Source organism: Euprymna scolopes, chromosome 20, assembly GCF_053919585.1.
Source record: "Euprymna scolopes isolate OS-2025 chromosome 20, ASM5391958v1, whole genome shotgun sequence".
Classification (NCBI taxonomy): Eukaryota; Metazoa; Mollusca; class Cephalopoda; order Sepiida; family Sepiolidae; genus Euprymna; species Euprymna scolopes.
The window spans coordinates 16805967-16829900 of record NC_136501.1 but is presented as its reverse complement, the minus strand read 5'-3'; the positions used below and the strand labels follow the sequence as shown (position 1 = coordinate 16829900).

The 23934-nt window shown below is 32.0% G+C and overlaps 1 protein-coding gene across 7 annotated transcripts in view; it reads left to right on the top strand.

Moving 5' to 3' along the window:
- Positions 1–23934, top strand: part of LOC145241334 (dystrophin-like) — a 1936823-nt gene that overhangs the window by 518114 nt on the left and 1394775 nt on the right. For all 7 annotated transcript variants that reach the window (XM_080104172.1, XM_080104173.1, XM_080104174.1 and 4 more), the window contains 6 exons: positions 7274–7446; positions 9368–9583; positions 10889–11002; positions 12770–13096; positions 19259–19466; positions 23133–23233. In XM_080104172.1, the coding sequence (XP_079960298.1) occupies positions 7274–7446; positions 9368–9583; positions 10889–11002; positions 12770–13096; positions 19259–19466; positions 23133–23233 (1139 nt within the window). The remainder of the gene's footprint in view (positions 1–7273; positions 7447–9367; positions 9584–10888; positions 11003–12769; positions 13097–19258; positions 19467–23132; positions 23234–23934) is intronic.

The following is a 23934-nucleotide window of genomic DNA, read 5'->3' as shown; positions in this document are numbered from 1 at the left end:
TAAGCTTAAAATCTCTTTAAAAGAAATTGAAATTCAGGAAACCTTGTATTATTTGGATTTATTGGGCGGCTGTTCTCATCTTGAGTGTGATTTTCACAACATTTCGATCGATGTAACCTCTGACCTTCTTCAGGTGTACAATGTTGAATTCTGAAATGTTTCTGTCGAACTCAGGAATTTGGATGGAATTTCGAACGGAACTCTTTATTTACTTAATGGGGGTAGCATGCTCTTGTTCTGTCAGCCATGACTGTATAGGGGTCCTAAGTAATTTGAAATTGTATTTTTCGGTTGCCCACACTGAGAATTGAACTTTTAACCTTCAGGAGAATATCACTTTTACAATTGATTTTTCCAAGTACTCTAACCACTGCGCCATGGGTTCTTAGTGTGGGCGACCGAAAAATGCAATTCGAATTACTTAGGAACTCTATCCAGTCATGGCTGATGGAACAAGAGCATGCTACCCCCATGAAGTAAATAAAGGGTTCTGCTCGAAATTCCATTCAAATTCCCGAGTTCGACAAGATACACCTGAAGAAGATCGGAGGTTACATCGACCGAAACGTTATAAAAATCACACTCAAGATGACTGTATAGGGGTCCTAAGTAATTTGAAATTGTATTTTTCGGTTGCCCACACTGAGAATTGAACTTTTAACCTTCAGGAGAATATCACTTTTACAATTGATTTTTCCAAGTACTCTAACCACTGCCCCATTGGTCCTTGCGGAAATCATACTTAAGATGAGAACAACAGTCCAATGAATCCAAATAATACGAATAACCAATTCATAAACCTCAGGGAACCTCATTTAATTGCTGTTTAATAAATGTGGATCAAATTTCAGGCAAATCAGAAATATGTTAATTTTTAAAATGGAGCATTGTACTCATATTATACCCCCCCCCAACTTAAAAACTTTTAAAAAATATATATATTCTAAGTAAATTGAAATAATAAATAAATAAATAAATAAATATAGAGAATAAAACTTTTTTTTTTCTTTTTTTTGAAATCAAAATTGCAGCAACTTTTACCCATATTATGTAATAAAATTATCAACTTCATATTTTTGGGCATTGTTTTTTTTTTTCACTTAATGTAACTTCAATAATAACTTTTTTATCATTAATCACATTAAAAAAAAACAAAAAAAAACTAATGCAATTGCATAAACTAAAATAATTTTTTTGAACTTCATTAATATTAACCATCTTAACAGTTTTACCACCACACAAAACTGACAATATGTAATATTAGTCATGTAATCAGTACATCTTTTTCTCAACTTGCTTTCTGATTAGGCACCGCTAGCTCTTTGCTTCTTATAATTTATAAATTCACGAATTAAAAAATACCAAGTGGTATTCTCTACGATCATTTGATTTATATTTAAATTATTATCATTTGAATAAATATAAACATTTTTTATTTTAAAAGTACTAATTAATTTAAATGTTAGTATTTATATATAAAAAAAAAAAAAACACTTGTATACATAATTTTATTTTGTATAATTTATTTTACATATATTGTAATCTATTGCAACAAAAATATAAAAATTTTGCATCCAAGTTTGTTAGGAATTTCTTGTGATCTTCTTTGAATCTTTTATTATTTAAAAAAAAATGTTTTGTTTTTTTTTCTGTGATTTTTTTTTTTGTTTGCCTTTTCGTGTTATGATTTACCTCCCTTTGCTTGTTCCTTTTCTTCCATTCTCCAACCCACCCACTCTGTAGAGGAGACTGACTGTGAGTATTGTGGTGTTGATGTTGTCATTAATGTCATCCTCATCATCGTCCCAATGTTGTTGTTGCTTTGGTGTTGTCCTTTTATAAAAGGTTTTACTGTTAACAAATCGATTGTCCTGTTTCAGACTTTTTTTTTTTTTTTTTTTTAGATGACAATTAATAATTCCTCTACCATTCTCAGTTTGATTATTTCTACCACATTTTTGGCCAGTGTAAATAATATATATATATTTTCAAATTATATATATTCTAATTATATATATTCTATATTCAAATTATATATATTCTAATTATATATATTCTATATTCAAATTATATATATTCTATATTCAAATTATATATATTATATATTCTGCATATCAGTACAGCCAGGAAAGTAGGTAGCAGAAAGGCAATTCCAAATCTAGCTGTTCGAGGGAAGACACTATTTGAGTAGAAAGCTTTCTGGCATTGAGGGACCTCAACATTGAAGGGGTGTGATTTTGTTGCTAAGTGGGTTTGTCAGAGATATGTACGTCGAGAAGGCACCAAGAGCACATTCCACTAAAATACTTGTAAAACAGGCACAGAGATGCAACATTGCGACGATGGGATATGCGTTAGGGCTTAGTTGACAAAGTGGAACCTATTAGACTGAGTGAGAGGCTAGTGGTAGATGCACCAGCCAAGATATGGCAACAATTCTCCATGCATGGGCGAATAGTAACTTTGTAGAGGTACAGGATACTCTCGGGTGTGAGTAGTCTTCTAGCACAATAGAGGGATTATTTCTGCAGTCAAACAATGCAGCTCCCACAAGTCATGTAAGTCAACAAACTGGAAGTCCACGACTCGAGTTTCACCCTCATTTGGGCTTGTCAGTTGAACACATCCGAACTTAGAATTTAAAACCGAAATTTCTTGTATGTGAGGCAAACGTCTGCCACTTAAGCAGCAATGCCACACACAAGAAAGTCTATTAGCTTTTTTTTTTTTTTTTTTTTTTTTTGACACAGGAATCACCACATTATAAAGGCCAAAAGGCCACTCAAGGATAAGGGTTACAGAGTGTACAGTAGACAATTGGAAAATATAGTAATCGTTAGTAATGAAAATTCGGTAAATTTGTTAACTTATATGGAACGGCTCATCAAGAACTTATTTACGTTAGACTTGTCAGTTGGACACATCCGAACTTAGAATTTAAAACCTAAATCTCTTGTATGTGAGGCAAACGTCTGCCACCTAAGCAGCAATGTCACACACAAGAAAGTCTATTAGCTAACACAGCTCAAACAAACCGCGGCGAAATACGACTATGGAATGTACCTAGTTTGTCTCACTCGCAAGAAGGATGTCATCCAACAAGCTAATCTCGCGACCAAATTAGTATTAGAATTTTCAGAATGTGAGAGATGATAGAATTAGTTTTTTTTTTTGTTTTTTTTTTATGAGGTGGTCACCACTTATCAAGGCCCGGAAGCCACTCAGGGATAAGGGTTATTGTAAGTACAGTACGTTAGTGTGGACATTTTAAAGTGTCTACTTAAGGGGGCGGTTCATCAGGAATTTGTTTACGTTGGACTTGAAGACATCCAAATTGTAGTCAGGAGGGAAGCAGGCAGACGGAACAGAAAGAAGCTTTGTTTATGGAATCTACATTTTGATGTAGTTCCACAGTCAAACAACTCTGGTGGCAGGATGCTTGCCTCACTTGCAAGAGATTTGAGTTTTGAATCCCAAGTTTAGATGTGTTCCAGACATGACATGTTTGAGATGCTTGGGTGACATCACGGAGGAGAAATGAACTGTTTAAATATTTGGAAAAAATGTGTTATTGGAAAAACCAGATATAAAGGCTTTTGTTAAAATAAGAAAGTAAACAGATTTTTTTTCTTGTCCTCTATTTCTTTGATATATCGACTACATTACAAATGTATATATAGTTTTGAAGACAAGTATGCCGTCCGTACAGTCATTTCTTTCCGCTTAAATCATTCGTTGACATCTATGCTGATGACACGACCATCTACGGCAACACATCAAAGGCTGTAAATGACAAAGTTCTCTCTGATTCTCTCTCCTCTGATCTCGACTGCGTGGTTCAGTGGAGGAAGACGTGGCTGGTTACCTTTAATGCATCTAAAACCAAACTCCTATCCTTACATCATCAACGCTCTGATCCCCATCTGACATCAATTGGGATGGATGGCTCTCGTCTGGGAGAGGCCCCGTGTTTTGACAAGCTTCTAGGTTTGACCTTCACTCCTGATCTGAAATGGAACACGTACATCAAGTCTGTTGCCAAGGTCGCTGGAAAGATGGTGGGATCCTTCTACCGCTCCAGAAGATATCTCACTACTGATGCAATTCTCTATCTATATAAAAGCCAAGTACGTCCAAGGATGGAATACTGCTGCCATATCTGGGCAGGAGCTGCTAAAAACAGCCTATCCTGCCTTAACAGAGTACAAAATAGACTTCATGGCTTGGTGGGGGATGCCGTTTTCTCTATCCTGTAATCTCTCTCCCACAGAAGAGACGTTGCGAGCCTATCCTTGTTTTATCATTATTTCCATGGCAGGTACTCGTCTGAACTCCAATCTCTGGTCCCCCCCTCGCGAATCTTTTACAAAAAACACCCGTCTAGCCGAATCCACTGTGAAAAATTTCCCCCACTCTTTATCTGTGCCTAAATCAAAACGTGAATTCCATGAACAAAGCTTCTTTCTTAGAACTGCACGCCTGTGGAACTCTGTTCCGTCTGCCTGCTTCCCACCTGACTACAACTTGGATGTGTTCAAGTCCAACATTAACAAATTCCTAATGAACCGCCCCCTTAAGTAAACACTTCATCAAATCTCCACACTAACGTAATGTACTTGCAATAACCCTTATCCCTGAGTGGCTTCCGGGCCTTGATAAGTGGTGACCACTGTGTAAAAAAAAAAAAAAAAAGCTTGCAGATTAAACTACTGTCAGATGTAGCACGACTATGGGCCCTGTCCCAGACGGAGACAACACTTTTTGCTAAGAACAAAATGTAGAATCTGTTCCGATACTACACTTAGTCTATTCTGCCCTCGTATGCAAGAAGTGTAGAAGGTAAAAATATAAGGCAAGGAATAAGCAAGTGGTGGTAATAAGCTCAATGGATAAGTGTAACAGAGCCACTGACACTGGGAGCAGCAGCAGCAGCTGCATAAATATATGCAAATGACCCAGCCGGTTGCGCAAAGTGATGTCACAACAGAGATGAAAGGATATACATGTTCGAGATGTGTTTGAGGCACATGGGTGACATCACAGCAGGGACGAAAGTCACACACGGCCAGAGAAGGGGAAATGAACTGTTTAAATATTTAGAAAAAAAATTGCGTTGTTGGAAATACGAGACATAAAGGCTTTTGTTAAAAAAGAAAGTGAGTCAAGTTTTTTTTTTTTTTTTTTTTTCCTTTCTTCTGTGTCTGATCAACAGAGTCTACAATGTGTTGGGTCCATTCAAATGTAATGACACTGTTAAAAAGTGGTGGATAACATTGCATATGTTCATTAGCAATTTTGTCTTTATTCAAAGTAGTCAAGCAATTTTTGGTTTTACTTTTTTCATTTTTCAGATTTTTATAGAATATATGTGATATATATAAGAAACGTTGCGAGTTTATCTCTGCTCTGTCGATACTTTTATGATAGGTGTTCAACTGATCTCCAATCTATGCTCCCTCTCCATGAAACGTTTGCAACAAGTATTCACCTAGCTGACAACTTTCCTCACTCCCTAGCTGTGCCCTAAACTAAATGAAAATTCCATGAGCAGAATTTCTTTCTTAGAACTGTCCGTCTGTGGAACACAATACCATGTCTGGTTCATGACTGAATATAACATGTTTGCCTTTAAGTTTAATGTGAATAAATTCCTACCAATTCGTCTATTTAGATAATTTAGCCCTACCAAGGTTTCACCATGACTGAACTAGTTGTCTACCTTACACTTAACCCTTATCCCTTATCCTTGAGTTGCCCCAGGGCCTTGATAAGTGGTGACATTTTAAATAAAAATCTGCATTTTTATCTCCTTAAACTATACATTATTATTGTTGAATATAAAGTTCATATACAATTGTAACATAATTTAATTCAGTTTGCATAAAATATTAAAATTCTTTTGATTGTTATTAACTAACACTGTTGAAGATATAGACACTTTTTTTTTTAGATTGAACTGTTTTGTTTTTTAAACAAGAATTTATATACCTTTTTAGTTATGCAATATTTTTAAATATAAATCTAATAAAATGTTGTTAAAACCTTACATATCTCGGACAATATTGATGATTTAGACATTATTTCAAACAAACATACTTCAAACTATAATGAAACTTTACATCAAACCATACATATCTTAAATATTAATTATGATTTTAAACCTTATTTCAAATATTTATCAGATTTCAAACTATAATATAATCTTGAATCAAATGACACATATTTCTAATATTAATCATGATTTAAAACTTAAGGTGCAAATCCAGAATTTCCCCTATATTAAATAAACAAAAATACAGAAAAAATCTTTATGATAATACCTGTCATGCAACAAAAATGTCATATTCCAAAAATCACATAAATTGATCAAGTACTTTCTTTTTTAAACTAAAAAAAATGAAAATTTAACAATTTTTAATGATTAATAGTATATCGTAGCCATTACGAGGTTGATTTTTGATAATCTCGGTGGTTCGAATTGAGTTATCTTCCTTTATCAAACATGGCAGATCAAGACACAAGCTCTCACTTCCTTTTTAAGTTTGATTTTCTTAGTTAAAAGAAACTACTTGATCAATTTATGTGATTTTTGGAATATGACATTTTCGTCTCATGATGAGTATGTACATCATAAAGATTTTTCTACAGGAGAAATTCTGGACTTGCACGGAACCTTATTTCAAATATTAATCATATATCAAACTTGACATAAACAGAACATAAATATAATCGCAAATCTTATCTTAAACCGTAATCGTGTTTTCTAAATTCATTGTTCATAAAATTCCTGATATTGAGGATTGAAAATATTTGTTTATTTATTTGTTGTAAGAAAGTATTAAAGCATTGTTGTGAATTTCTTTTTCTTTTTTTTTTTTTCAAACTTTTGTCCTCTGCCTTTGATGGGGAGAATATATATATATATATATATATATATATATATATATATATATATATATATATATATACGAGCAAACAGTTAGTAAAAACATGTTAAAAAACACTTTGAAATGAGTTAAAAACATATTTAATCTGAAAAGGAAACACTAGATAAGTGGATAGTCTTATTATTATAAGCTATATTTCCTATTTGGTTTTATCGAGCTTTTACATCTAGCTGAGATAACTTTATAAATATTAATTCTTTTGATATTTATAATATAGTTAAATTTTACCATCTTGGGTCATTTTGGTAAATTTAATTGTAATTTTTAATAATTAATTAATATTCAATTCTTAAGAAATCATTTCCACTGCTATTATCTCAATTCAGGGGAACGTGAAGAATTGTTGGCAAAAGCTTTGGAAGAAACTCCGCCTCGTGCTTACTTGGATGCCCTTGGCGCTCTTCTAAAATGGATCAGTGACATGGAGGATATTCTTAATACAGAGAAAATCCATTTGGATGGTATGGAAAGCTTGGAAAAACAGTTTCAACAATACAAGGTAAATATTCTGCGTGTAGTGCATTTTGTTATCTAATATATAAAGAGCAGTTGTCTGTGTGTATGTTTATATGCCCAGCTAAAAGTTAACAACTACAAAATAAAAACCCACAAAGTTGGGATATTCTTGATTGTCATTGCTCTCTATCAGGGGTCTCCAAAGTTTTTGAACAGAGGATGAGGAGTCCATATTGCTAACTTTTTAGAGCTGGATGGATAAATCCCTTAAACATCCGAGGTCTTGGGGGTGGGGCCGTGCACTGCATTAGTTCATGTAGTGTCTTGGACAAAAATAGCCTGATAGTGCCCATCCCTCTTCAAGCTTCAGATCATATACAGCACTTGGTATTACAAGAGGGAGGAAAAGATAGAAGATTCAATAAAAATGTTACATTTTTGCCTTTTGCTAGTCTAAGAGCAATTGTATGTGTGTATGTCCGGCTACAAGTCAAAAACTACAAAACGAAAACTCACAAAGTTGGTATATTTTTGATTGGTGTTGACCTGAATAATTAATATCTAAAATTTTAAACTAATTATTCATTCTTTGGGGGTCAACTGGGTTAGGCTTCGTCATGGCGGTCGTTTTTTTTTTCAGCCATGTCCAATGTTATCTATTATATAAAGGAGAGATGAATGACTTACATTATTATTTTCAATATGTTAAAACAAAAGAGAAGAATGGGCTGGGCAGAGGTGAAAAAGGAGAACAGATATGGAAAAATTTAGAAAAGATGTTCTAATATAAAGATGTTATATACACTTTTTAACCTCTTTTATTGTTTCTTTTTTAATCAATGGGTATAATATAATAATCCTGAGTTGAGCTCAGGAAGTTTAGAAAATGTATTATAGATTTAGTATTGCTTATACATAGCAAAGAAAAATGCTATTATATTTGGCTAAGTAGAAAGTATGAAGGGCGTTCCAAAAATAATGCCTCCTATTTTTTATTCTGCACAAATGGATCAGATGTTTTAATATAATAATGTTATACACATTTTTTAACTTTTTCCATGTTGCTTTTTATAGCCCTGAGCTGATACGAAATGTTTATAAGACGGCCATGTTAGTTTTTAAGCAATGTTTGCATATTTAAATCATGTATTTCTTGTGTTTAGATGCTTAAAATAAGATATTAACTCGAAATGACTCATCATGTTGATCAAAAAACGAACAGTCTGCCATTGCCCAGGTGTTTGTAAAAAAAAAAATTTGGAGGAGGGAGGTAGGCTCGAACCCGAATCCTTGAGGCAAAAGCGAAAAAAAAAAAAAAAAAAAGCATGATGACTTACCTCAAAAGTGAATTGACAGACATAATGAGGTTAAAATGAAATCCCGCAGTTAAGTTTGGCTGCGAGGCAGTTGTTTTGGTTTTGTTTCCTCAACATGTTGGGTTAGGGGGGAAAACTAGCTTCCCATAAAAAAAACGAGGGTGTCCAAATGAATAGCAATTGTCTGATATGACGGTTTTCACCTCATTGATCCAAGTTGATTTGCTTTCTGGACGTCCCCGGCACGAAAGCCGAGAACACACAGTGTTTTGATATTAGTTTCACTTTATTTATACTAAAAAGCCAAACAAACACACGACAGAGCGAAATAGCGCGAATTTTATAAAAGTCGATCAAAATAAATCTAGACACAACATCCCTTCACAAATCATAGATATTATGATCTAGGGGGTATATAAACAGTTCTAAGACATAGTACCCCCCCCCCCCGAAAAAAGCCTTTGCTGGACATACAAAACATGTGCACACACATTTTGTCTATAGCAAATATATATATATATATATATATATATATATATAAGATGATTTAATATATTTAAAAGCAGCAGTAAAAGAAATCCGCACGTTTCTAGATGTACGCAAGTGTGTTATTTGTTTAAATCCTATAAAAATGTCATTATTTTACAGGAACTTCAAAATGATTTGCAAGAACATGTCCGAAGTCTGGAATATGTGAACAAAACTGGACAAGATTTAATTAAAAAAACTCAGACGGATGAAAAGGTGAAGACGTTAGAGTCAGATCTTTTCAATTTGAACTCCAGATGGAGTGAAGTGTATTCTGCTATAGATGAACGGATGGAGACTGTAGAAAGGGCACTTGGACAACTGAAACAGCTTCAGGTCAGTTCTTGCTCAAATCTATTTTTGCTAACTAAAATGGTGGGGTAGACAATCTATAAAAGGCAAACGTTAAAAATGGTTTGATGTTGTTTTTATTCTATATTATTAAATGAAGAATTATCTCAATTCAAAATCTATTTAGTATTGTGCATGTAAACTTGAGAAAAGCACACTTGAAATGTGTCATCATTATGTAAATAAACAAAATCAAAACAAGGTGGTGGTCAAATTTGATCTAATATCATGTGATTTTGTTTATTCACATAATGTTGACATATTTCAAGTACCTTTCTCAAGTTTATATGTGTAATACTAAATGGATTTTAAATAAAGATGATTCCTCATTTAATATTAAAGAAAAACAACAACATAAAACTATTTTTGATGCCTGTATGAAATTGTTTTTCTCATTCTCCTCTGGCCGCAACCTGTAACATTTTCCCTATATAATCAGTTTGTTTTTCCCCCTCTTTTAGAAAGCTGTAACACTTTTTATAGCCTTGCACTGTCAAAGGCAGGTAATTCATTTAAGCTCGATTTATATCACATATTTGGACTAAACTAATTTAATTTCTGTTAAGTTTTGAGACATTGTGTTTAACAAAGATGTCAGCGTAGTTCAGATCAGTAACCAAGATCGCGACCAAGAATCAAATGCGGTCCGTGGTGTAGTTAACCTCTTAAGTTCTGAGATATTATGTTGAACAAAGATGGCGGCATAGTTCAGATCAGTAACCAAGATGGCGGCGTAGTTCAAATCAGTAACCAAGATGGCGGCAAAGAATTAAATGCGGTCTGTGGCGTAGTTAACCTCTTAAGTTCTGAGATATTATGTTGAACAAAGATGGCGGCATAGTTCAGATCAGTAACCAAGATGGCGGCGTAGTTCAGATCAGTAACCAAGATGGCGGCAAAGAATTAAATGCGGTCTGTGACGTAGCAAACGGCGAACTGATTGAATCCAAAATTCGACAATTTTTATAATAATTTTGCGACGTTTTCATTGGTTGTTTAGCACATCCGTTGGTTATAAAAATGATTGGCGAATCCATCCGTCTCATACCCCCATCAAAGACATTTTACAATTTCTTTTTAGAGTTCATGTATATAACTTTCACATAAACTGCAAAAATTATTTACGTAGTCTCCAAGTCATGATAAACTTCTAAAAAATTAAATTTAATGTAGTTTAGAAAGTTATTAAGCAAAATTAAATTATTATGAAAGATTAAAATAACTGACTTTTTTTTTATGAGTTTCTTACTTTGTTTTTATCAAATACTTATTTTTTTTTGTTCTCAATAGAATCAGATGACTGGAATGAACCGATGGATGCAGGAAATGGATGTCTTTCTTCATGCTGACGATCCAGCCACTGGGGATCTACCAACACTTGCAGCTCAGATGAATGAGAGCAATGTACGTTTTATATCGAAGTCACCATATATGTAATTGTTTTAGTTTGTGAAAAGTCATTTGCCAGAATTTCCACCGTTAAAAATATTTTCATATCATAACCATTGTTCATGTACTTTTGAATGAAGTATAATTATTTTCACGGGAGGTGCTCGTCTGAGCTTCAATCTATAATCCCCCTTTGTCAACTTTCACAAAAAAAAAAAAACACTTGACTAGCTACAACCACTATCAACAATTTCCTCCACTCTCTATCTCTACCTAAATCTAAACTCAAATTCCATGAACAAAGCTGTGGAACTCTGTTCCATTGGCCTGCTTTCCAGTTAACTACAACATGATCATCTTCAAGTCTAATGTGAACAAGTTCGTGTTGACCTGTTTCCTTAAATAATTACATTTTGCCCAATTTTTATCACTAGCAATCACTAGGCTGTTGTCTCAGTTACCACCTCTATCCTTGAGTACCTTTTCGGTCTTGGTAAATGGTAACTCCCTTGTAAAAACAAAAAAATCTGGTATCCTCATTTAATATATAATTAAAAATGTGTTTATCCAGTTTTACCTCAATATTAAAAAAAAATATAATTGCACAAAAACTTTATTATGCACATATTTGTTAGGATTAAAAAAAAAAGACTCTAAGCCAAGATTTATGCAAATTCATTCAATATTTTTGTATTTAAAAAATCAAATCAAATCATCTACAAATTTTGGAATCCCTTAAGAAAGGGAGAAGAAGTTTGAGTTACCTCCCTTTGGCAATGAAACTTAAACAGTCTCCACTTCTCAAAACAAAAATACTGGATGAATTTGCATACATTTTGGTTTAGAGTCTTTTTTAAACTAGCAGTTTTTTTTGTTTTGTTTCCCCCTTCTTATTAAGCCATGGTTATAAAACTGTTTGCAATAGACAGAGGCTACCTGCGGAGAATGCATAAAACTTGAGAACATCATAATAGTTAGCCAATACAGAACTCCGAAAATCGCACAATTTGGAGGCAGCAGGTTCAGGACTGCAGAACACAATGCAAAAGAAGATTGCTGGTACATCTGAGCAAATATATTGGTATGATTATGCAGAGGGTCTAATGTGAATGTATATTGTCAGGTTCAGCCGCGGCACAGGATGCAAATAAGCATTGCGTCGGGGCAAGGAATATGAAATAATCTGTAGGCAACAGAAACAACTGTTACATTCCGACGAGTAGACAGCAGATCTAATTCAAGTAATTCATAATCCAAGTAAATCAAATACTCCAGAGGAAACAGCATCACAGCAGGGAAGACGTAGTATATATATATATATCTGATGGCAACCCTGTATGTATAACAATAATCCAAAAAAGGAATGTTTATCTTATATATATGAGTGTATGAGAGTTAATCACGCTAGCACACTGGTTCCTGTCAGATCACCAAAAGTTAAGCAACATTGAGCCTGGTTAGCACATAGGTGGGTGACCATTTGAGAAGAATAGCTACTGTAAACAAAACACTTTATAGGTATAACTGGGTATCAATCTTGCTGGAGTGTATAACTGGTGACAGACTAATGTCATGTCACAGATGGTTCATATTACCTGATCCACTTAACACTATGAAATCATCAGACATGTTAGTTGTTTGCAAAAGGGTTTTTATGTTTGATGTGACTTATGACACTATCCCTGTGTTTCTCTTGACATGAAATCAGATTTTATTTCACATGTTTAATGCAAAAGAATTTTAAACAAACAAAAAAACTGTTTGTTTTTTTTTTTTATTTAGGGTGTTCTTGAGGATATCTTAACGTTGCAAGATAACGTTGATAGCATTAACGAGCTGTCGACTCAATTATCTGAGCAAGCAGACACATCTTTCATCGACGATATGAAGAAACAGGTGATGAAGTTGAATGAGAAATGGGAAAACGTGGTGGGTTTGGCCCAAGAACAGAACACCCGGCTGGCCAGTTCGATTCAGTACAGCAAAGAGATATTTAACAAGCTGGAAGCTTTGACGATGTGGACGGAACAACATAAGCGACAACTCAGCAATAAAGACTATGCTGTTGACACGTTCACGGATTTAACAGGAAAGAACAAAAAGTTCAAGGTTTGTTTAAAACATACACTATTATTTGATGAGGCTTTGTTGGAAATTTGTTTGAATTCAGAACTTTTGTTTTAAAGCAAATAACTCTAATTTTCATCACATTCTTTTTAAAATTTAAGAACCCAATTGCTTAAAATAAAAAAAATTTATTAATAAAATGTTTAAATAAATTTTTTTTTTTAAATTCTGAATTTCTATCATTTTGTATAAAATTAGAGAATACAAATGTTTAAACTTAATTGAAATTTTAAACAAATTTTTGTATTTTTAAATTTAAGAACTTAATTTCTATCACATTTTTTTAACAACTAATTGTAACAACCCAGTATTGAAATAAAAGAAAAAAAAGGTAAATACTTTATAACTCTTTGAAATTTGAAAGCATTTAAACTGACAAATAGAAATTTGGAAGCATTTAAATTGCCAAATATAAATTTGGAAGCATTTAAATTGCCAAATATAAATTTGGAAGCATTTAAATTGACAAATATAAATTCGAAAGCATTTAAATTGCCAAATATAAATTCGAAAGCATTTAAATTGCCAAATATAAATTTGGAAGCATTTAAATTGCCAAATTGAAATTTGGAAGCATTTAAATTGACAAATTGAAATTTGGAAGCATTTAAATTGACAAATATAAATTTGAAGCATTTAAATTGACAAATATAAATTTGAAGCATTTAAATTGACAGATATAAATTTGAAAGCATTTAAATTGCCAATGTAGAATATGTATTAAATACAGAAGTAATCAAACATCTCAACAAAAATAACCTTCTTAGTGACACTCAATATGGTTTCCGTTCTGCTAGATCTACAGCAGATGTCCTTACAGTTATATCGCATAGGATTAGCAAATCTCTCGACGGTGGCAATCTTTCTAGGGCAATTGCTCTTGACATATCTAAAGCCTTTGATAGGGTATGGCATAAAGGTTTACTTCATAAGATCGCTAGCTATGGTATAGCTGGAAAAGTCTTCTCAATTATTAAATCATTTCTTTCTGATAGGTTCATAAGAGTAGTAGTTGAGGGGCAAAAATCAGAAGCTCACAGTATTAATGCCGGTGTCCCTCAGGGATCCATCCTGGGCCCAACTCTTTTCCTGATCTACATTAATGATCTTCCAAATCATATCCTTACATCATTTGTAAACATTTATGCTGACGACACTACCATTTATGGTACCACATCTAAGACAGTAAACGAGCAAGTTCTCTCCAATTCTCTCTCCTCTGATCTTGAGCACGTAGTACAATGGGGAAAGGAGTGGCTGGTTACTTTTAATGCATCTAAAACCAAGCTTCTCTCTTTACATCATCAACATTCTAATCCACATTTGTCATCAATTGAAATGAATGGCTCTCGTCTTCAGGAGGCCTCAAGTTTTGACAAGCTTCTGGGCTTGACCATTACTCCTGATCTTAAATGGAACACGTATATCAAATCTGTTGCCAAGGCCGCTGGAAAAATGGTGGGATCTTTCTATCGATCCAGTAGATATCTCACTGCTGATGCTATTCTCTATCTATATAAGAGCCAGGTACGTCCAAGGATGGAATACTGTTGCCACATCTGGTCAGGAGCTGCTAGAAAGGACTTGGCCTGCCTTGATAGAGTTCAAAATAGACTTCGTAGCCTCGTAGGAGATGTCCTTTTCTCCTCCTTGCAACCTCTATCTCACAGAAGAGATATTGCGAGTTTGTCTCTGATGTATCGTTATTTTCATGGAAAGTGTTCAACTGAGCTTCAATCTATGGTCCCCCCTCGCCAAACTTTCACAAGAAACACTCGTCTAGCTGTAAACACTATCAATAATTTCCCCCACTCTTTATCTGTCCCTAAACCTAAACGTAGATTCCATGAACAAAGCTTCTTTCTTAGAACTGCACGCCTGTGGAATTGTCTTCCGTTTTCCTGCTTTCCGGCTGACTACAATATGGTTTTGTTCAAGTCTAAAGTAAATAAGTTCTTGATGAGCCGTTCCATTTAAGTTATTAAATTTACCAAATTTTCATTACTAATGATTACTATATTGACCAACTTCTACTGTACACTCTTTAACCCTTATCCTTGAGTGGCCTCTGGGCCTTGATAATGTGGTGATGCCTTTGTAAAAAAAAAAAAAAAAAAAAATTAAAATTTGGAAGCATTTAAATTGACAAATATAAATTTGAAGCATTTAAAGTGACAAATATAAATTTGAAAGCATTTAAATTGCAAAATATAAAATCGAAAGCATTTAAATTGCCAAATATAAATTTCGAAGCATTTAAATTGCCAAATATAAATTTGGAAGCATTTAAATTGCCAAATATAAATTTAAAGCATTTAAATTGCCAGATTGAAATATGGAAGCATTTCAATTGACAAATATAAATTTGAAGCATTTAAATTGCCAGATTGAAATTTGGAAGCATTTAAATTGCCAAATATAAATTTGGAAGCATTTAAATTGACAAATATAAATTCGAAAGCATTTAAATTGAGAAATATAAATTTGGAAGCCTTTAAATTGCCAAATATAAATTTGGAAGCCTTTAAATTGCCAAATATAAATTTGGAAGCCTTTAAATTGCCAAATATAAATTTGGAAGCATTTAAATTGCCAAATATAAATTTGGAAGCATTTAAATTGCCAAATATAAATTTGGAAGCATTTAAATTGCCAAATATAAAGTTGGAAGCATTTAAATTTCCAGATTGAAATTTGGAAGCATTTACATTGCCAAATATAAATTTGGAAGCATTTAAATTGCAAAATATAAATTTCGTTGCATTTAAATTGCCAAATATAAATTTGGAAGCATTTAAATTGCCAAATATAAATTTGGAAGCATTTAAATTGCCAAATATAAATTTGGAGGCATTTAAATTGAGAAATGTAAATTTGGAAGCATTTAAATTGCCAGATTGAAATTTGGAAGCATTTAAATTCAAAATATAAATTTGAAAGCATTTAAATTGCCAAATTGAAATTTGGAAGCATTAAAATTGCCAAATTGAAATTTGGAAGCATCTAAATTGCCAAATATAAATTTGGAAGCATTTAAATTGCCAAATATAAATTTTAAGCATTTAAATTGACAAATATAAATTTGAAGCATTTAAATTGCCAGATTGAAATTTGGAAGCATTTAAATTGCCAAATATAAATTAGAAGCATTTAAATTGCAAAATATAAATTTGAAGCATTTAAATTGACAAATATAAATATGAAAGCATTTAAATGGCCAAATATAAATTCATTTAAATTGCCAGATTGAAATTTGGAAGCATTTAAATTGCCAAATATAAATTTGAAGCATTTAAATTGCCAAATTGAAATTTGAAGCATTTTAATTGCCAAATATAAATTTGGAAGCATTTAAATTGACAAATATAAATTTTAAGCATTTAAATTGCCAGATTGAAATTTGGAAGCATTTAAATTGCCAAATATAAATTTGGAAGCATTTAAATTGCCAGATTGAAATTGGAAGCATTTAAATTGCCAAATATAAATTTGGAAGCATTTAAATTGACAAATATAAATTTGAAGAATTTAAATTGCCAAATATAAATTAGAAGCATTTAAATTGCCAGATTGAAATTTGGAAGCATTTAAATTGACAAATATAAATTTGAAACATTTAAATTGCCAGATTAAAATTTGGAAGCATTTAAATTGCCAAATATAAATTTGGAAGCATTTAAATTGCCAGATTAAAATTTGGAAGCATTTAAATTGCCAGATTGAAATCTGGAAGCATTTTAAATGTCAAAATAGAAATTTGGAAGCATTTAAATTGCCAAATATAAATTCGAAAGCATTTAAATTGAAAAATATAAATTTGGAAGCATTTAAATTGACAAATATAAATTTGGAAGCATTTAAATTGACAAATATAAATTTGGAAGCATTTAAATTGCCAGATTGAAATTTGGAAGCATTTAAATTGCCGAATATAAATTTGAAGCATTTAAATTGCCAAATATAAATTTGGAAGCATTTAAATTGCCAAATATAAATTTGGAAGCATTTAAATTGACAAATATAAATTTGGAAGCATTTAAATTGCCAAATATAAATTTGGAAGCATTTAAATTGCCAGATTGAAATTTGGAAGCATTTAAATTGCCAAATATAAATTTGGAAGCATTTAAATTGCCAGATTGAAATTTGGAAGCATTTAAATTGCCAAATATAAATTTGGAAGCATTTAAATTGCCAGAGTTTAAATTTGGAAGCATTTTAAATGGCCAAATAGAAATTTGGAAGCATTTAAATTGCCAAATATAAATTCGAAAGCATTTAAATTGACAAATATAAATTCGAAAGCATTTAAATTGAAAAATAGAAATTTGGAAGCATTTAAATTGCCAAATATAAATTCGAAAGCATTTAAATTGCCAAATATAAATTCGAAAGCATTTAAATTGCCAAATATAAATTCGAAAGAATTTAAATTGCCAAATATAAATTCGAAAGCATTTAAATTGACAAATATAAATTTGGAAGCATTTAAATTGCCAAATATAAATTTGGAAGCATTTAAATTGCCAAATATAAATTTGAAAGCATTTAAATTGCCAAATATAAATTTGGAAGCATTTAAATTGCCAGATTGAAATTTGGAAGCATTTAAATTGCCAAATATAAATTTGAAGCATTTAAATTGCCAAATATAAATTTGGAAGCATTTAAATTGCCAAATATAAATTTGAAAGCATTTAAATTGCCAAATATAAATTTTAAAGCATTTAAATTGCCAAATATAAATTTGGAAGCATTTAAATTGCTAGATTGAAATTTGGAAGCATTTAAATTGACGAATATAAATTTGAAGCATTTTAATTGAAAAATATAAATTTGGAAGCATTTAAATTGCAAAATATAAATTCGAAAGCATTTAAATTGACAAATATAAATTCGAAAGCATTTAAATTGAAAAATATAAATTTTGAAGCATTTAAATTGCCAAATATAAATTTGGAAGCATTTAAATTGCCAAATATAAATTTGGAAGCATTTTAATTGCCAGATTGAAATTTGAAGCATTTAAATTGCCAAATATAAATTTGGAAGCATTTAAATTGCCAAATATAAATTTGGAAGCATTTAAATTGCCAAATATAAATTTGGAAGCATTTAAATTGCCAAATATAAATTTGGAAGCATTTAAATTGCCAGATTGAAATCTGGAAGCATTTAAATTGCCAAATATAAATTTTGAAGCATTTAAATTGCCAGATTGAAATTTGGAAGCATTTTAAATTGCCAAATATAAATTTGAAAGCATTTAAATTGCCAAATATAAATTTGAAAGGGCTTAAATTGCCAAATATAAATTTGGAAGCATTTAAATTTAAAAATTTTTTTCAATTGTTTCACAAGGTTTGAAAAAATTTTTTCAAGAACGTGTTATTGTACTTGACTTGCTGTCTTTAGGTTTTGGTTTCGATCTCAGCTTGAGTAGGGTTTTTTTTTTCTTTTTTTTACTTAGAAGAAAACATAATACTTGTATGAACAAGTCTCAGTGTCTTTCAGCTTTTTTGTTTTTTTACTTCATTTTTTTTTAAAGGAATTTAATGTTACGTTTAATACCGGACAGTGCTGGGTACATCTGCTAGTATGAAGTAAATAAATAGTAATGATAATGAAGACTGTTTTAGAAAGATATTTGAAAAATTAGCATAATTTAAGTGATCAGTTTTGTCTTCCGTTTGCGCATATGAAAGTATGTATTTTATTATTATAATTATGATATTTTTATAATTATGATATTATAATTATGAGATTGTTATAGTTATGATATTATAATTATGATATTGTTATAGTTATGATATAATTATGAGATTGTTATAATTACGAGATTGTTAAATTATGCTATTGTTATAATTATGCTATTATAATTATGATATTGTTATAGTTATATTATAATTATGATATTGTTATAGTTATGATATTATAATTATGATGTTGTTATGTTTCTGAAACTAATTTATTGTTTTTACTTTTTTGACTTGTCGGACGGATAGTAAAATAATAAAATGTAGATTTTGCTTTTTCTCGTATTATAAAGCACTTTTTTTTATATGAGATACATTTTGTGGTAGTCGGTGATTTATAAAAAAAAATAAAATGTCTGATGATTTTTTTTTTTTAATTTCTTTTTAGTCACTCAAGGAAGACGTGATTGAACAAGAAGTTGAAATCAATAAATTGAACACCGAAGCGAATGCTTTGTTAAATAAAGCCCAAAGTTTACAAGAACTTGGCCGAGCATTGATGAAACTGAATTCACTCTGGAGAGATGTTTACCAGCGTGTGATGTACTATTCTGGGGTCTATGAACAAGCTGAAACTAACTGGAATCTTTTCAAATGTAAGTTCATATCCTGTTCTTCAAAGCTTTTCTAAATATACAGCAGTGCCTTACCGAAATACTGAAATGAATTTTCTAACAACAGACTATCTATATATATAAAAGCGAAAATGTATGTATGTGTGTTCGCTTTTTCTGTACGTCTACAAAAGGCTTTTTTCAGAGAAGCGGTCAGTCGGTTCACAACTTTTTAAAACTTTTTATATATAAATCGTAATATCTCACCGTTAACAACGAAGCTCGCCTGTCTATTTAATTTGCTCGATTTCTGGGAAGATAAATAGTCAACATTTGTCGCTCACCGCATGTGGGTTAGTCCTTTTCCTATAACATCTTGGGGAAATAAGAATAAAAAAAATGAAATACTATCCCGCAGTCAAACTTGACCTCATTAACTCATTAAAACGGGCACCTGCAAAATCCAAGTAATTAAATTAATTCAAACGTGTTTCCGTTAGCATCTTGCGGTGGGGCAATGATTAACGTCGCATGTTTTTTTTTTTTTTCAAACTTTAATTTACAACTTTGCCTCAACGGTTCGGGTTCGATCCTCATACTTACTTTTTTTTTTTATACTATTATACTAAAACTCTGAGGACCCTGTATGTTTTGGATAGTGGGAGGAAGGGCGAAAGAGAAATGGTAAGAGGAATAGAATGATGTAAATTAAAATAGATAGAGGAAGGAGGAGATAAGAGAGGATTTATTATGGCTATCCAATATATTGTAAACATGTGTTTTTAATAGAAATTACTCCAGACAAGGCATAAAGCCACTTGATGTAAAAAGCTAAAACAAAAAAAAAATACTACTTCACAAACTTACCAAGAACAATTGTTATATATGGAAGAGGACAGACCCCAGTAATTAAAGAAAAACGTAAATAAGTTTGAAAATAATATTTATTAAAGGAAAAGTCTAGAATCGAACCCAGTATTCAAAAGTTAAAAGTGAATGCATAATGCAATCTCAGGAATTTAGTGAATTGACCATAGCGTTTAGAAATAACTAAATAACGATAGAAAGGTAGGTCAGATATCAGACAATGTAAATTAAGGAATGTCTTTGTTTTGCCAGAAACGTGTTTCACATATGATATGCGAATCCACATGAGGACTCACATGGTTGGGCATGGTTCTGACGTCACAAAGAAAGATAGATTTTCAATATATTCAGTCAAGAGGGTTCGAGTTCAGTCAGATCAAAGAGAGCAGTAGAGACAGATCAGAAAGGGAAGACAATGTAAAAATCAGAAAGGCAATTAAATTCCTGATCATCGTCTCATCCGGATGGAATAAAGATCATCACATTTATAAGTCATTGTTTGCAATCTTTCAACTTGAAAGGTAATGTGATTTTGTCTATTGTATTTATAAAAGAACTTAATATGAAACGCCCTCCTCCAAAGTGTCAACTGGATCCCCTCCTTCAATAATACATTCCCTATGTGTCATAAATATGAACGGTGTTTAATCATTATAATTGTCTTAGTGGCGTCCTCATTATATATGCCGTCCCCGATATGTACCTGTCAACAGACACCGATATATGTCCCCGCTACGCAACACAATAAGTGTTAAATGTATAGATTCAGACTAAAAAAAAAAACAGCAGTTCTTCTCCCTTTGTCAGAAACATTTATTATGGAATGTAAGAACTAAATAACAGAATAAGAGAAATGAGTTATGTAGACCCGAAATCTACTTTCTATTCTCTTAAATCTATTTTCATTAATTTCCGACAACGTTCTAATCACTATCAGAATGTTCCAGATATTTATGAAAAGTAAGTGCTTTGTCTATCGATGCTGTTACTGTGGGACTGCTTCCCAGCTAAATATAACATGGTTGTCATGAAGTCTAGTGTGAGCAAGTTCTTATTGAACCGCCTTCTTAAATACTCAAATCCTACCAATTTCCACCATCAATCACCATCACGGAATTGTCTCATCAACCATTTGACACTCATTAACACTTATCCTAGAGTAACCTTTTGGCCTTTATAAGTAGTGACTTCATTGTAAAAAAATTATTAAAAAACAAAACTATAATTCTATAACTGTCATAGATTAGTCATAGATTAAAAAAACCCAAACAAAAAAAAAAAATCATACTCTCCTCTTACTACTTTTCATTTCACTTGACCTTCCTCCCACTATTTCTAATGAACCTAATATGCAAACAAGCAGTTTTAATATTATATTAATAGTATTATAATAACATGATTTAATTACAATTATACAGGAGCTCCCCCCCCCCAAAAAAAAAAATAAATAAATATATGGAATAAGTTTAATAGAAAATCCCACAATGCAATTTTAGCTGGAAGGCTAAAATTGCATTGTGGGGTTTTCTATTAAACTTCCAATCAGGAGTTTTCGGTCATTTATATCAGATTAACAAGAATGTTTTTATGGGTTTTAACTGTTAAATTCAGATGAACACATCTCGGCTCAAATTTGTTGATCGAAAAAAGCACCATCAGAATCAACACAGAATGCGAACCAAGTGTATTTATGCCATTAATGTAAAAATCTTGCATTCTGGTGGTGATGAAGTGCTTTTTTAATGTCGCTTAGATTTTTTAAACATTTCTCACGCAAAAAGTTGTCAAGATGCTTGCAAAAGTTGTAAGTAGGTGAGAGGATTGGAGAGTATGATGGATGAGGCAGACTTGCGTTGCTCAATTTGTTCAACCTGCAGGGTTGATTTAGCAACATGCAGTCGTGCATTGTCATGGAGGAAAATTGGTCCTTTTCTATTGACGAATGCGGGGTGTTGTTGGCGAAGTTCTCTGTCGTAATGGTTTCGCCTGCATTCAAAAAACTTTAACGGATGAGACCGGTCGCAGACGACCTAACAGTCAGCATGACCTTCTTTTGGTGCAACTCAAGCTTCGGAAAGTGTTGTGGAGCTTTGTCAGCGTCTAACCACTGAGCTGAGCATCGCCGATTGTCATAAAGAACCCACTTTTCATTGCAAGTCACAACTCGGTCGAGAAACTGGTCATTTTTGCTGTATAACGGAAAGGAATGTTATACTTCATAACAGCGTTTCTTTTGGTGGTTGTTCAATTCATGAGGCACCCATTTGTCAAATTATTTTGTCTTTCTAATCTCTCTGACGTGGTTGAAATTCATCGCATATGTTACATCTAATTCAGAAGCAAGTTCTCGAACAATTGTGTGTGGTTTAGCTTTGACTAAGGCTCTTAATCGATCATTGTCAACATCTGATGGCTGACTACTACATTCAAGACTTTTGTTGCGACCCAGAAATTTCTTAAACCACCATTGTGTTGTATGTTTAATAGTTGCCTAGACCAAATGCTTCTTTGATATCACAAACTGTTTCAGTTGCTGTTTGGCCTAGCTTGAATTGAAATAAGAACATTGTGTGAATTTTCTTTTTTCCTATTCAACGTTCTGAAAAGAAGACAACTGTTTTAAAACGATTGTAATTTAAACAGCAATATATAAAGTAAAGGTATTATAATGAAAACTTATTTGAAAATAAATCATTTGAAATTTCAAAATTAAAAATTCTGCAAGAACTTTCTTCTTAACCTAAGACCAAATTTTAAAGTTTTAATACATACTGCTAAAATCAGATCCAGGATACAAAACTTACTAAAATATTTAATTTCAATTTTCTTTTTTAAATTTAGCTTTAGTTGAATCGGAAAAGAAATTTCAAGAAGCTTTGAAAAAGAAGGTTTATCATGAAACTAACAGTTCAGATGCCGAGGAAATATCAGAAGAACTTGAGGTAAGTTTTATCATAATATAATTAATAAAAAAAAATACTTGGTTCCTCAAAAGAAAAAAGGATTTTTAATCATAGTCAGTTGGCCATTTTGAATTTATAACACACATAAATGAATATATACATAAATCATGTATATTTCATTTAATAGTATAGAAAATTCCTGTAATTCTGAATTTTTGAGATGAGATGTGAATGCTTGTGTTATGTTGATTAATCGGACTATTATTCTCATCGTGGGTATTATTAGCACAACGTTTTGGTCGCTGCAACCTACGACCTTCTTCGGGTGTTGAGAACATGCTTCTTTTCCTAGTAAGGAAAAAGAGGGTTGGCTTTGAATTACAAGAATTCAAACCGTTTGTTTGAGAGTGGGTCCGTAGATCATAAAAAAGCTTCAATCTTCAGGGGTCACTAAGATATTTGCTAAAGGTTTTTCTATGGCTCAATTTTTTGCGATATCTATACTAATAGTTAATATTAATGTAAAAAAGTGTTTTACGAAACAGGATCGATACCCATGCGTGTATTTTTGTTTCGTAAAACACTTTTTTTCACTTATATTAACAATTAGTATAAATATCGCAAAAGATTGAGCCATAGAAAAACTTTTAACAAATATCTTAGTGACCCCTGATGATCGAAGCTTCTTTATGATCTACGGACCCACCCTCAAATAAACGGTTCGAATTCTTGTAATACAG